The sequence below is a fragment of the Onychomys torridus genome, chromosome 14 (assembly GCF_903995425.1).
Source record: "Onychomys torridus chromosome 14, mOncTor1.1, whole genome shotgun sequence".
Lineage (NCBI taxonomy): Eukaryota > Metazoa > Chordata > Mammalia > Rodentia > Cricetidae > Onychomys > Onychomys torridus.
The window spans coordinates 82,563,392-82,580,011 of record NC_050456.1 but is presented as its reverse complement, the minus strand read 5'-3'; the positions used below and the strand labels follow the sequence as shown (position 1 = coordinate 82,580,011).

General features: G+C 39.8%; 1 protein-coding gene across 2 annotated transcripts in view; it reads right to left on the bottom strand.

Moving 5' to 3' along the window:
- Nucleotides 1-16,620, bottom strand: part of Rapgef5 (Rap guanine nucleotide exchange factor 5) — a 230,735-nt gene that overhangs the window by 137,202 nt on the left and 76,913 nt on the right. For both annotated transcript variants that reach the window (XM_036205803.1, XM_036205804.1), the window contains exon 7: nt 10,444-10,492. In XM_036205803.1, the coding sequence (XP_036061696.1) occupies nt 10,444-10,492 (49 nt within the window). The remainder of the gene's footprint in view (nt 1-10,443; nt 10,493-16,620) is intronic.

The window sequence follows — 16,620 nt, the reverse complement described above, 5'->3', positions numbered from 1 at the left end:
GCACTAAAATATCTTTAACAAAATGTGTTCTGAAATTCTCCCTTGCCCCTCTGTGTGTGTGTGTGGAGGGGCGGGGGGGATTCAAAACAGCTTTTCTCTGTGTAACAGCCTTGGCTGTCCTGGAATTAATTTTGTAGACCAGGCTGGCCTGGAACTCACAGAGATCTGCCTGCCTCTGCCTCCTGAGTGCTGGGATTAAAGGTGTGCGCCACCACGTCTGGTCTAGTTCTGAAATTCTTAATTCATCAAGCTACAAATCCCTGTTGGGCCTGAGTCCAGGGCTCTGAAAGATAAGAGAAGCTCTTCTGGCTGCTGGGAGTGACAGCACAGCAGTGTCTCTGGCCTCTCACCGCTTCCATAGCTACTCAAGATTCACTCATTCTTCTTTACATCACTTGGAAGGGAAATGGCTACACAAGAGGACATTAGGATACATTTCTGTCTTAAGACCATTTTTCAACAAAATATTACCACATCATATCAGAAAGACACAAGACACAAGATATAAGATAAAACTTGTTGTAGATAAAACTTTTGTGCTGGCCCTTATCAAAATCTACTCTAAAATCCATTTTGTCACACAGCCTTCTAAATATGAACTCCGTGTTTATAAAAGAATTAGATTAAATATAGTGCAGTATTAAAAGAGGATATTGTCAACAAAACAACACAAATCTCTTTTCCTTGCTATGTAGTGCCTACAGCAGACTCTGACTTTTCTCCTGTCAGACCTCAAGCCCTCACAAAAGCATCCTGCCAGCATGCAACTTTCCCAATCTTACATATACATGTGAGGGGGAAGAAAAACCGATTAAATTGTCCTAAGCCATGTTACTAGTAACCAATGAATGCAGCTAAACAGTAGGCCTGCAAAGCTGAACTTCCACAAAGACTCTGGATGATTAAAACCACTCACACTGCCGAATGGGCTCATCTGGTAAACCTTGTAGCAAATAACAGCAACCAGATTGCCAAAACCCTTGTGAGTCAGAAATACCTATTTAAACTAGAATATAGGACTCAAAGATGCAGAAGATATTCTTTATACACAGGGTTCAAAGATGATTTATAAAATTTTAAAAAAATGAGGCTAGAAGAAACAATTTAACAAATGTAAAATATTGGCTTACAGCTGGGTGGTGGTAGCACACACCTTTAATCCCAGTACATGGGAGGCAGAGGCAGGAGGATCTCTGTGAGGCCAGCCTGGGCTACAGAGTGAGTTCCAGGAAAGGCTCCAAAGCTACACAGAGAAATCCTTCTCAAAACAAAACAAAACAAAACAAAATATTGGCTTCCTTCTCTTGTTTCTGGCCCATTTAAAAATAATGTTGTCTGGAAGCTAAAACAAAACAAAAAAAATATTATGATTCAAAGAAATAATAAAACCTGCATGCCTGCATCCTCACTGGACTGTCCATGATTTGTACAGCTTATGAGTTTCCACTTTATTCTTTTCTAGTCCCAGGAATAAAAATGTTTAACTAGAATCTTTTCACAAATTGCAGCTTTATCCTCATAATACTGAAACTTTCTAGCCAAGAGTGGAAGTTTAGCTGATGTACCAGAGCCCAGGTTGGGAAAACTCTAGGTTGTCTGCAGACGATCTAGCTATGGCACTTCCTTCAGGCCTGGCCCTGACTCTGAGTCCTGAGATCCAGACAGTAAAAGCAGTTAGTCTGCAGTGGGGGCACAGTGCTGACTGCCCAGCCTGCCTGCAGTGGGGGCACAGTGCTGACTGCAGAACTTGCCCATGGACTAAGCAGGCAGAGTGACAGCTAAACTCTGCCAAAGAGGTTTACTAATGTAACCTTTCTGCTTCTTCATAAATAGAAGCCAACCAAACACAGACTTCTAAGGATGAGAACAAACCGGCCCCAGCCACTGAGTCCCTAGAAAATGGAAGAAACTGTTTCCTCAAGACACTAACCAACTAAGGTTAATACCAGAACAAGTGATCCAATGAGGAGAAATGCAAGCAAATCTGCTGATATTGTAAATCTTACAAAGATTACAGTATCTTAACATCACCACAGTAAGCAGTTAGAGGAGAAACCTGCTTAAAGGCAGATCCTAATAGCCTCTTAGAAAATTATAAAATAGATTTTTTTTTTTTTTACTAACTACAGCCTTGAATCATTTATGGAACCTATATTGATTGGCAGTTACTTTTATTTCTGTTTGCATGGTGAGATGCAACTAAAACCTCTTTTCCTACAAATGCTCATTTTAAAAACCTTTTGCAGTTGGATATAAATCTAGCATGGCAACCTGAGTCCTAATTAGTAGTTTTACTGCAAGACATGAGCTACGAGGGTAGTTAGTTACTCCTGTCCAGCCCCAGATGTGCCAACTTTCATTTTCATACTGTTTTTGCATTAGATAAATGCCAGCTTCTCTTCTTTTTCCTTTAACAATAAAAATTCAATGTAACTTGAAAAACCAACAAAAGAACAAGAAGCTCACATAGAAGGCACCAAGCTGCAGCTGCAACTCTAACATCACCTCTTAACTCCACAATAATAACGCTGCCTTCATCAGATGGGCATTGAGTCACTAATATGTTATTTATGAAACAGACAATGATTTAAAAACAGAAAGGAACAATGTATCCTTGCTCTTGCTCACTCTCCTTACAGTGTCTGCCTTACTGTGTCTCTCCATACAGCAGGATGCCTGGTTAGAAGTAGGTAACGAATGAATACCGGCTAGATCCATCTGTTCAAGGAAACAGCCAAACATAGTGACTCATGCCTTTAATCCCAGGAAGTGATGGCAGAAAGCAGAAAGGTATATAAGGCATGAGAACCAGAAACTAGAAGCATTTGGCTGGTTAAGCATTTGGCTAGTTAAGCTAGAAGTAGGTAACGAATGAATACCGGCTAGGCGGTGGTGGCGCACGCCTTTAATCCCAGCACTCAGGAGGCAGAGCCAGGCAGATCTCTGTGAGTTTGAGGCCAGCCTGGTCTACAGAGTGAGTTCCAGGACAGGCACCAAAACTACACAGAGAAACCTTGTCTCAAAAACCAAAACAAACAAAGAAAGAATAAACCAACTGAGATTTCAGCTTTCTGTGCCCTGCCTTTGCTATTTTTCAGCCACTTTTAAGTGTCAACAGGATTCTTGACTGTAACAACGTACAACTGGTTGTTTCTATTCCTGATTGCTTCCCAACCTTGTTGTGGTTGTGGGGACTATAACACAATTAATTTTTCTCTGAAACAAGCTTCTTCATTCATATTAGTTTCCTAATCAGAAGGCATCATATTTAATTAAAGCCAGGAACATAACAGAAACAGCACTGCTCAAGTCTTGTGGATATTATTCACTTTCGTATTACTGAGCCATGACTAATGACATAAAGAGTTACACTGATTGGAACAATAGGGACGAAACAGTCATCATTGACAGATCCTATGTTTTTTCAAAAAGAAACTTGGAATTAATTTCAGTTTAACACTAGGGAAAACATAGAATTCTCACATAAAAAAACATGTCAACCAGAAGAAACAGAAAATATGAAAGTTGGTCAACTGATTTTAAATTTCACATGGAGAGTGGATGGACCAAGAAGAGGCAACACAATATTGAAGGAAAAGAATGAAGTTGGAGGGCTGATCTTTCTGATCTCAAGATTTACTAAGGAGCTATAGTAATCAAGATGGTATGGTACTGAATGAAACCCAAAACAGACCCACATAAATATGGGCAGGAATCTTGGACAATGGAGCAGACGTTCATGAAGGAAAGACTGTCTTCTTAACAAGCAATGCTAAGTCAGTGGGATAGTCACCTGAAAAGTGAATCTTGACCTTATTTATGCCCATCACAAAAAAAGAACTCAAAATGGACTACAACTCTAAAGAGAAAACACAAAATTATAAAACCACCAGCTGGCAACATGGAGAAGATCTAAGGACTTTGGCTTGACAATAATTTCTAGATACAGCACTGAAGGATGATCCATGAGAGAAATAATTGGCAAGGTGGACTTCATTAAAATACAAAACACCATTGAGCAATTGAAAAATCAAGCCCCAGACTGGGAGAAAATATTTGCAAATGACATACTTGATTGTGACTCCTACTAAATCAGACAAAGAACTCAAGTTCAGCAGAGAGGAAAGGAGCAAGCCAATTAGAAAACAGGCTGAAGAGCTGACTGGGCATCATGCTGAAGAAGTTGCACAGGTGTCAACAAGCTCAAGAACAGACAGCAGATTCTCGCCATTGGCAGAGAACTGCAAAGGACAGCAGTGGGAGGACAGGAGGATGGGCAAAGGAAAGGGGGAGAGAACACACAACACAGGAAGGGTCCAATCTAAACCATCAAGGAGCTAGCTTAATGAGGCGCTGGGAACTCTCATTGTGCATGCAGACACTTTAGAAGACCACATGGCACTAAACCTGATCTGATATAGGACCCAGCAAACACATCTTTTAGTGTTCAGCTAAAATGAGTAAAAACTTAAACACAAAACCAGCAGAGATGTCCAAGCGGCATCATTTACAACTTCTAAACTTTGAATGTAACTGAGATAATTTTCAGTTGGCAAATGGATAAACTATGCTAATCCAGACAACAGAGCATTGCTCAGCATTAAAAAAGAAAAATCTGAAATGCATGCTATTAGGCAGAGGAAGCCAGTTAAAAATAGCCACAGACTGTGTAATTCCAACCACCAGGAAAGGCAAAACTCTGCAGCAGACAGTTGAAAGAGGGGAGGGTGCAGTGGTCATGAGGCCAGAGGAAGAGATAATCAGGTGTAGCATACAGGACTTTTTTTTTTTTTTTTAAATAGTACTTTGGATCAAACCCAGAGCATTGTGCATGTAAGGCAAGTGTTCTAACAATGAGCTGTGTCTCCAGTCTAAAGAGTTCTCACTTGTTAGAATGCCTGCAGAGGTCTTAATGAGACTTGACAAATTAAAACCACACTAAAAATAAGGAAAGTACTCACTGCCCCCTCATCCAGAAGCCTTATTATAAAGCTTCAATGCTTAAATCTAAGTGTGTGTGTGTATGTGTGTGTGTGTGTGTGTGTGTGTGTGTGTGTGTGTAAAACTAAACTTCCACCTCACACCACATACAGAAACAAATTTCAGTGGCTTTCTGCCATGCACAAGACAAAACTGTACAACTGCCCAAACCTATTGACCTGTGAATATATGCTTTCATCTTTCTATTATTATCTATACTGGAGGAGGATCACTCAAATGTAGGTTTGGGGACATAGCTCATTTAGTACAAGGCTTTCCTAGCACACACAATGCTCTGGGTTTGTGCTCAACCACCATATAAACTATGCATAGTGCTGCATACCTGTAATTCTGGTAGAATTCAGAAGGTAGAAGCAGAGGATACTAAGTTTAAGGTTATCCTTGGCACACAAGTGAGTTTGGATACATAAGACTCTGTCTCAAAACAACAACAACAACACTGAATGGCTTGCACAAGTTGCACAGTATGTTCAGTTAATCAAAATGATCACTTGAGTTTCTATTATTGACATAAATGTCCCATGCAAATTGATTTTTATATAGCCATGGAAATTTGTCTAATGGAGTACAAAAACTAGAAATACATACATACAAAAGTGCACCAAGGACTTATTCCTTACAAAGATAAAAAAGTTGCCCAGTAAAGTAGAGTTATCTTTTCAACAACTATTAGAAAAGTTTCAGGGGGACAAAATAAAACAAACAAAACAAAAACTGTATCAAAAGCCTCATACATTAAACCAAACCAACCCAGAGAGATCAAAGACTTAAATGCAAAACGTAAAATTATATAACCTTTAGGGAATAACAGACACACAAAGAATTTTAGGATTGAATCCTAAGCAACGTGTTCATAGACTTACGCAAAAATGACCCAGAAAAAAAAAGTATACTCCATTCTTCCTCCTTGTATTTTTTCCTCTCCTCTTCCCCTTCCTCTTCTCCCCCATTTTTAATGGTGTGGGAGTTTTATTTGGCATTTCATAATTTTATAATGCATATGTGTTTTGATCAAACCCACCCAACTCCCCCCCCCCCAGCCCCCATTATCACTTTTCCATCCCCACTTCCTGAATTCTTTTTAAGTCCATGGAGTCCACCTAAAGCTGCCAGCATATCAAGGTCACCACTGGAGCCAGCCCATCAGAGGGTCACATCCTTCAAGCACACTGACACTCGCCCTCTGAAGGAGTTTCTTGAGACAAGGTTTCACTCTGCAGCCCAGGCCTCAACCTCCTAAGTGCTTGGATTATAGACATCTACACCACACCCAGCTTTTAATAAAGTGAATTTATATAAATTAAACACTTTTCTCTCTGAAAGGGTGAAAAAGACTTCAAGAAAACATTTGTCATCAGGTATTAATAAAGGATGACTGTCCAGGCTACATCAAGAACATGAAAACGCAACAACAGCTCGTGGTGCGATCATCCATTTCACTGTGACACTTGGTGGGAAAAAAAGCACAAGAAAGTAAGTTCACTATTGTGATCACTGAGGAGAGAAAAGCAACTTCTCTAATCTACAAAACCTAGCATGAAACCACCATAAACTTAGAAATCATATTTTTAGGCATTTATTCCAGAAAAATAAAATGTTATTTTCACATAAAAATTTGCACTGTACATGAGTGCTTTTAGCAGCTCCATAATAGCCCCCAACCAGAAATGAACCTGAAATCACTGAAAGGTTGAATTCTTAAAATACTGTGGTACACTGTGACAATGGGATACTAGTCAGCAATAGAAGAGAAGGTATCACTGGTGTCCAACCAGCATAAATTTCCAGAAAACCATACCCGTGAAAAGTCAATTCCAAAAGATTCCATATTCTGATTCCATTTCTACAGTATTTTTGACATGATAAATAGAAACGGAGACCAGTTGCTGATACCTGGGGGTTACAGATGAAAACCCAGGAAGTTATGGATGAGGATCATGAGGGAGCCTTGTGAAGACAGAGATGTTGTGTGTCAGTGTCTTCCTCCCGATGGTTCTGCCCCACAGCTTTGCTAAGCATGGCCATTAGAGAGCTTGTGTAAAGAAAGAACACTTGGTGCTGGGGGAGGGGACATGTGTTTTCTTCAGGGATGCAGCCCCAGACAGGCTGCCCACACTCCACAGACCCATGTACACAGCAGTTGCACCACATGGACTAAGCGGTTTTAAAGAAAAAAAGTAAAATGAATACATAAAGTGAGAAGGGAGATGAGGTGGGAGGATCTGGGATGAGCTGGGAATGGGGGCTAGATGTGATCAAAACACACACATGTAGAATAAAAATATTTTTTAAAGTGCTTGGGATATACCCATTGTTTGTTACAAATATGTATAAATACATAATTACCTCAAAATCTATATATTAATATGTAGTAATATTTACCTGTTAGTAGGAAAATTTGTAGAAATATATACAACAGAAAGATTAATACGGATGTTGGTGAGAGGATATGAGATTTTTCAATTTCTTCAAGCATGAATGTATAATAAAATTTCTTTCAATGATCATTCTCTAATAGTAAGAAAAATAAAACAGTCTATTTTTATTATGAAAAAGAAAAGTAATATACACCATTGTACACATTTCACTGAATATTTTACTTCATAAAATCAGAACATAAGAACTATTTCTACCTTTTTTTTCTTCACGTGTGTGTGTGTGTGTGTGTGTGTGTGTGTGTGTGTGTGTGTGTGACATGAACATGTTTGCATGGGAATGTGCACACATGGGTGTACATGTATAGGATAGAGATCAATGTCTGGTGTCCTCTTCAATTGCTCCCCACCTCATTAATTGAGACAGAGTCTCTTGCTGAACCCAGTGAGCTCAGGGATCTATGTGTCTCTGCCTCCCCATGTTGGAATTACAGGCACAAACCACCACATCCAGCTTTTTAAGTGGTTGTTGGGGATCTCAATTTGGGCCTATGTTTGCAAGGTAGGCACTTTACCAACTAAACCATCTCCCCTGCAGACTGTCTCTACTTCCTTACCATTAAAGGAAATGAGGTAAGGGTTGCAGATATAGTTCAATTGATAGAGAGCTTACCTAGCATACATGAAGCCCTGGGGTTGGTATCATTAGCAACACTGTGATTTCAAGGCCAGTTTAGGCTAATGAAACTCTTTACAAACAGGAGAAAGAGAAAGCAATCAATGCACACCCCTCTCCCTTAATCCTGTAGCTAGACCTCCAACCTAGAGTGACAGGAACAAGGTATTGGGGATGATAGAATACTCTGAAAAACTGCTCTCCAGCTTTTATGGCTTTAATCCCACATTTGAAAGGCAGAGGCAAATAGATCTCTGTGAGTTTGAGACCAGCCTGGTATACAAAGAGAGTTCCAGGACAGCCAGGACTATATAGTAAGATTGTGTTCGGACAAACAACAACAACAACAACAACAAAACACTTTCCAGAAAAGCTGTGAACTTAGGTCCCCATTCTTATGTGAGTGAGGGATCACTTTTGGACCTAAAAAACTGCAAAGTTGTGTTCAGATTACAACCTCCACAGATCTAGGAAGGAAGGCAGCCTAACCTCTGGAGATAGTGAGGTGCAACACACCTACCTTCATACAAGCCTTCCTTATGTGCATACACAGCTTCTGCTTCATGTTCCATACATCTACCTCCCTCTACCTTGCTCACTCACTCCAGTCCCTCTTGCATCTTTGCTGTCCCTAGAACACAGCTGGCACACATCAGCCCACAAGCTCAGCCTCCTCTGTACTTTCTTGCTCTTTCTCTAGCAATGGTCACTCTATGTTTACCTTCTCAAACTTACATTGAAACTTTAAAAGATCAAATTCCACACTCAAAGATGAACACCTGCCACAACTCACACAGACTTCAAGTTTGGCTTCTTTACTCCCAATGGAGTTAAGATCAAAGCAGTCACTTGATTTCTGACCTCTGTTACAATCATTAAACTGTGTCCTTTCTCTAGCTTAGCTTCCTCCTCTGCAAATATCCACTGTCTAATGCTGTTCCCCAGAGCTCAGCTCACACACACCCCATGATGCTCTTTGCAGCCTTCTCTCTAACACCTTCATAACATCTGATCTCTGTGTCTTTAAAACACAAAGCCACTAAAGTTACATGAATATAATAAATGCACATGCACTAAAATGTGTTTGATTCAAAAAGTAAATAAGAAGTAAGCAAAGCTTAAGTGTCTCTATAAAAAGAAATACATACAGGTTTGGTTACTGCAAACACACTTCATCTCTGATTATTCCTCAAGTTTATGCCCTTTGTCATCATCTTTCTGGCTGAAAAATCATCTTCTAGTGCACCATATCCAAGTCACATCTTTGCTGAGTTCCAGTGCATTCAGCACTGACCTCCACCCTCTGAACATGAGAGACAGCATGAGATGCCGCCTCTGACATCCCCCCTCTCTAAATGTGGTGGTTTGAAAGAAAAAGGCCCCTAAAAGGAGTGGTACTATTGGGAGGTGCTGGAGTAGGTGTGGAGGCAGGCTCTGAGGTCTCCTATCTGCTCAAGCCATAGCCAGTAAGAAAGTCCACTTCCTGTTGCCTTTGGATCAAGATGTAGAATTCCCCAGCACCATGTCTGCTTGCACACAGCCATACTCCCAGCTGCCATGCTTCCGCCATGATGATAATGGACTAAACCTCTGAAACTGTAAGCCACCACCACAATTAAATGTTTTCCTTAGAACAGCTGCCATGGTCATGGTGTCTCTTCACAGCAACAGAAACCCTAAGACACTAAGCAAGCATTTCCCCACTTCACTGAGCTTCCATTTCATACTAGATTTTAGCAGAAAACGTTTTTTTGTTCTCCAACACATATTTGGAAGCCTCCTTTTGCTTTTTGCATATTGTTTCTATAGATTATAGCTTACAAATATGAGGACACATCTACATAATCAGTCCTGAGCAAAATGTTTGCTATGAAATATCATTGAATAAATAATTTTTAGACAAGTTATTTTGAAATTTAAAAAAATGTTTTAAGTACACTAAGAAGCGGGCAGATCTCTGTGAGTCTGAGACCAGCCTAGTCTACAGAGGGAGTTCCAGGGAACTCAGGGCTATATAGTCAGAGCTTTCTTAAACGCATTATAGCATGATGGCATTTGTTGTTCTCTGTTATTATATTACATAATGTAATGTAATTTAATTGTTTCACAATGAACTGTGATCTCTTTCCTGGTTTCAGTGGACTATAAACATTTTTAGTTTTCCCTCAAAATTGGAAGTAAGTTAGGGGAGAGGAGTAAAATGTTACCTTGAAGTGCTTTCCATAACACCTATGCTATTTAGACTGGACTATAAATGCTTCAAGACATGGCGAGGTTTTTCTACATTTTATAGCAAGCAGCCTGAAACACCCTGAGTGCACACTGCCAGGTGATGTGTGAAATACACCCAAAGGGTTACAATCTCCCTCCAGCCCATGAGAGATTACTCACCAGACTTTCTTGCTTTCAATGCAATAACAGCCGCTAGCTCTCTCTGCACCTAAGAAAATATTAGGGAAAGAAATCATATTAGAGTAAGAAAAATGGAGCCACCAAGGCGGCACTTTGTAGCTAAGAAGCCCACATTTGTGGCTCCTGTAGGAGACTTAAGCCTGCCGCCATCACTACCTTCTTTTCTTTCTTTAGAATGTGAGAAAAACTGTGGCAGCATTTCAGACCAAACATCTGGAAGAAATCATACTGACTTACTTTTTTAAAGATAGTGATTTTTATTTAACTTTTTATTTAATTTTTTTTAAAGGCTGTTTGTCAAAGGTGCACTCTGTGAAGTATATATGCCATTGTGAGTCCGTTAAAAATAACTGCAGGTAGCCCTCAGAAACCACACAGATGTGAACTGAGTATTCTGACAGCTAGTTAAATAGAACATATTCCCGAGGATGCTGGCTGACATTAGGAATTCTAGAAGCACTAGAATTCTAAATGGGTGGTCCTGCATTAATAGACCTCTGCTCTGAAACAATGAACTCTTGCTGAAGGCTGAGCAAGTGACAGGAGCCACTTTGGATAATATGCAAGGTAAAAGCAAGTGGCACTGGGTGATAGGGCACGCAGAGTGAGAATACACAACACTGTTAAAATCCCGAGTCCTTAACCAGGTTTATCTTCCAAAATTTCAGCACAGATATGCTGATGACCTACCCAGTGTGAATGTGTAAATCCATCCTCTAAAACAGTACACAATGAACATTTGCAAATAAAGCTGTTTGGACAAAAGGGTGTCCTGCATGCTACACAGCAGCTCCTAATGCCACTGAGACAAATGAGGAGGTGATGGAGAAGTGGGAAAGATGGAAGGGAAAAGTGCTTTTGGTTTGTTTGTTTGCTTTTTTGTTGTTGTTTTTTGTTCGTTTGCTTTTGAGGTTTGTTTTTGTTTTTAATCAATATTCTTACTTGTAATTTTTTGTGTTTTATTTTTATTATTTCTTTTTAAGTTTTTCTTGGTGAGGGGACACTACAAAGTGCAGATATGGAGGGGCTGGGAAATGAGTGGAACTGGGTGCATGATGTTCCCAAAGAATCAAGAAAAATTATGTTAAAAATTGTTAAAGAGAAACATAAAAGACAGAAAGTCTAAGTATACTTCTTATCAAGATAATATAAACACAGTCTTGAAAAAATCCATGCTTGGTAGCAATTAAAAAAAAAAACATAGTGAGTGAGTTCTTTTCTCATCAAGGAACAACTTCTTGTGTGTGTGTGTGTGTGTGTGTGTGTGTGTGTGTGTGTGTGTGTGTGTGTGTGTGTGTGTGTGTGTAGCTGAATATATTATGGTAATGATACTTTAAAGGGGAAACATGGGAGTTCAAGGTTAAATTGCAGATTTGCCATTCAAATTAATTTAATTTATATTCATTTACTGGAAGGCAAGAGTGCTAATGTGTTAGACCCTGAGACTCCACCCAGGACTACTTCCCAGGAATAGGCTTCCTGAGGAAGGAAGCTTGCTCAGCTGTTTTTACTGACATACTTTCCCTATGGGTTGGCACAAATGTCATTTGAAAGTGCACACTCCGATTTAGCTGATTCTTCAATGCCTGAGACTCTCCTGACAATTACACAATAGTAAGTAGGCAATCGGTCTCTTTCTCTCCAACCTTGGGAGTTTGGAGTCTGAAAATGTTCATGAATAGGTGGGTGATTTATGGGGGAAAGAATGAGGTGGGGTGGGTACAAAAGCATCTCCTGAATCCTGAGACTTAGGGAGTAAGAAAAGTCACCTGAGGGAGGAAAAGGAACACTCAAAGAAAAGGCATCTCCTGCCAGAAGCTATGCTAGCAGGAATCTTCTTGTTTTTTTCAAGATAGGATTTTTCCATGTAGCCCTGGCTGTCCTGGAACTTACTCTGTATACCAGGCTGGACTGTAACTTAGAGATCCACCTGTCTCTGCCTTCTGAGTGCTGGAATTAAAGGTGCACCACCCTACCCAGCTAAGGAGTCTTAAGAATGTAGTGAAAGGACTTAATCTCCTTGCAAATCATTAAGTTTATATTCAAAGAAAATGAGCAACTGTATCCTGCTAATACATATGTGATACCTATCCAAACATACAAAACACCCAAACACATAATACAAAAATAACAAATCCTAAAAAAAAAAAAAAAATCTTAACCTAGTATAGACTTAAAGAATTTGAGGAAAAGATATAAATATAACTCTTTAATTAAGGTATTTTCAGACATAAATTGTGTTGTTTTTCTGTTGACTTAGGAGTTGAACCTGAACCTATTGATACTTTAGCATCTGTGGCCCCGCAGTCAACACCCATTGCTAAGGCCGCGGCCTAGTGGGATTTCTGGCCCTGCAGGCACTGGCTCTATTGTTATTGCCAAATGTATTTTTTAACTAAGTCTCTATTGTTTTATTTACCAATAAATACTCAGGGGTCAGATGTTGAGGTGAAAACCTGCTAGCTCAGAGAGGCCAAGCAACAACCAGCTGACCTTTCTTTTTGGCCAAAGACCCAGCAAGAAAACATCTCTCCAGCTATCTCAAACCAAAAGACTGTAAAATTCCAAGCCCCTCCCTACTTCTTCCTGTGTGTGTATCCATATTCCTGGCTCCTCCACACAATCTATGGCTAATTCCTGTCAACTAGTTACTGGCTCCATTCCCAATCCAGGGCTGATTTTATTAAAATAGTCTTGGGGATTCACAATGTGTTCAAATATCACGCAACAAAATTGGGCTTGGATGGTGGTAGCACTTTTCCTCTATGAAGGATCACTCATGAGGCTAACTGGCATTTTTTTTTCTTTCAATTTCTCACAGGCTAATGTTCCTGTTTCCAAGTGCATTATTCTATTCTTAAGAGGTAATATGGTATTGTTCTGACACATAGATAATCTTGCCGTTGCCACTTAGTGTAGCTAACAATTAGAAACTAAGAAAAGTTGCATATCTGTCTAGACACTATTGTTTTCCACCCCACCAGTTTATTTAACCAAGAATTATTTCCCCACCAGTTACTGTCATCATATCAAAGAGGAGCTCATGTATGCTGAGGTGATAAAATAAATATGCTTACACATCCGTTGCAGCACAATTAGGGACATTTAAGAATCTCTTTCGTAGACTATTTACTTGAATATAAACAAATAATTCTTCATTGTGCTATGACTGAGACAACAGCTGGCCATTCAAACATGAATATACAGAGAAATGGCCTGAAAGTACCAAAATAAACCAGTGGGATTTAAAGACCTATTACTTAAGTCTTCTGTGCACTTACAACTTTGACAGAGGTTCAAACTATAAAGATATGATAATTTTAGAATTACTAAGAAATGACAATAATATTTTCAGGAATATGACAAGAGAAACAAAGGAGTAAAATGTAGATTTAAACAAAAACTATCACTCCAGAAAGATCAACATATAATTTATTTGATTTGGGTACCCTTTGTTCAAGAAATGGAAAGTACCATGGGAGCCTTGGAGCCAAACTTGGTGGACACCAACATTCTCATTTATTTTGTCCTCCCTGTAAAATGTGACATTGTTAGACATTCTTTCTTTCTAATAGTTGGGATTCCATGCTGTCATGTTTCTGGGCTTCCCTCTGCTCATTCACTCACATTGTTTCAATTTTATCTGCAACAGATAGAGCTCTTCTGAACCCTAGCGTTCCATATCCTCCCATCGTACAGACTAGAACCCTTTAGTAGCTTACACTTAACATTTCCAAAGGTGAAATCACTTTTGTAGCATTTTCATTCTCTCTATCCCATAATTCCACAAGTGAATGACACTACCACAAACACAGTCTCAGGGAGGCAGAAGGCATCCCTGAATTAGCCAATTTACTACTTTCTCCAACTCAACCAGTCTTGCTAATTATTTTGCTTCATCTTATCCTGTTCTCTACTGTGTAGACTAACCATTCTAAGATATCAGTTTTACTGTCTCTTGAGAAAACTCTTCACTTTCCCAAGAGTCTATGGCACAGTCTACTCTCATACTGCATCCATCCTATTCTTGTGTTATTGTCTTCAATAGCTTTATCCCCGTCCTTTCAAAATTCATTCTCAAATAAATAAGTAAATAAATGAATATCCACACTCCCCTTAGTAAAATATAGTGCTGCAGTTATCTGAATGGATCATTTTCTTTCTTTCTTCTGGGACTCTCCTCATCCTGTTCAGTGTGGAATACCTCTATGCCTCCCTATCTTAGTTAGGGTTTCTATTGCTGTGAAGAGACACCATGACCACAGCAACTCTTATAAAAGGAAAACATTTAAATTGGGGTGGCTCACTTGTGGTGCAGAGGTTCACTCCTTTATCATCATGATGGGACACAGTAGCATGTAGGCAGACATGGTGCTGGAGAAGTAGCTGAGAGTCCTACATTGTACTCAGACTTTCTTTTCCCCTGTCAGCCCCAAATAATGACACAGTATCTTATTAATTATGAAAGCTTGGCCATTAGCTTAGGCTTATCCCACTAGCTCTCATAACTTAAAATAACCCATATTTTCTTTAATCTGCATTCTACCCTGTGGCTTTTACCTTTCTCCTATTCCATGTGTCTGACTTGTTCCATCATTTGATGGTGTCTCCTCACATGCCTAGATTTATCCTGAGTTCCTCTTTTTCCAGGAAGTCCTGCCTAGCTTTCCTGCCTGGCTACTGGCCATTCAGCTTTTTATTACATCAGTCACAGCAACACATCTCACCGTGTACAAATATCTAACAACACTACATCTTCCAGGCAACAGGAGGTGGACTGAGTATCACACTGACCAAAGCTTGAACATATATGAGATCTCAAAGCCCACCTTCACAGTGACACACTTCCTCCAACAAATGCATACCTACTCCAATAAAGCCACATCACCTAATAGTGCCACTCCCTTTTGTGGCCATTTTCTTTCAAACCACCACATTCCACTCTCTGGCCCCCAACGTTTGTAGCCATATCATAATGCAAAAATGCATTCAGTCCAACTTCAAAAGTCTCCATAGACTATAACAGTCTCAAACTTGTTTCAAAGCCCAAAGTCTCTTCTGAGACTCATGGCACTCTCTTAACTATAATCTCCTGTAAAATAAATAAAAGAACAGATCACATACCTCTAACATATAATGGTACAGGATACATATTATCATTCCATAACATAGGGAAAGGAACATGGTGAAGAAATACTGGACCAAAGCAAGACTGAAAACCAGCTGGGCAAACTCCAAATTCTGCATCTCCATGTCTAATGTCAAAATGCTTTTCAGATCTCCAAGTCCTTTCAGCTTTGTTGACTATAGCACACTTCTCTAACATGGACTGGTTCCATCCCTGTTAGCAATTTTCCTCAGCAGGTATCCCACAGCTCTGGCATCTCTAACACCTCAAGGTCTCCAAGGCAATCCAGGCTTCACCTTCACAGCTTAATGATTTGGCCTCTCTGGGTCTCCATTCAGGGACACCTCTGACACATGCCTGGCCTCAGCAGATTTCCTTAGCCGAGAGGGAAAGTTAGATAGCCCCTTTCTTCTATCCTTAACTCCAGAACCACATGGCCTAAGCTGCCAAGTTTTGCTGCTTGCTGGGGCTATAATATAGCCCTCTTGTTTAATTACATTTTTTACCAGATTTCTGTTTTCCTCCACTGCCTAAGCTTGGCTGTTGTTGAATTTGGTCTGTAGACCAAGCTGGCCTCAAACTCAGAGATCTGACAGCCTCTGCCTCTTGAGTGCTAGGATTAAAGGCATGTACCACCACACCCAGCTCTTTAATTCCTTTTTACAAGGTGGAAACTTAGGTAGGTGGCATCTTGCCCTGAGGTTACCATTCCCTTTATTCCATTTCTTAATCCATTTATCTCCTTAAAACAGGATTTAGCTGTATTATACTTCCTATTGCCCCTTTTCTAAATCTGTTCATTTTGTATTTTTATTTGCTCAGCTTGCTCCTTTTCATTATAAATCTTCATCAGAGTTAACACTAATAAACATAGGACTGAGTCTATACTAGGCTGTTTTGAGATTTCCTCAGCAAATGGAATTAATCCAAAACTCTCACTTTAGCCTCAGGCAGACTTTTCAGATAAGGGCCAAAAGCAGCCACTTTCTTCCCCACAATCTCACAGGATTTGTCTCTAGGCCACATAC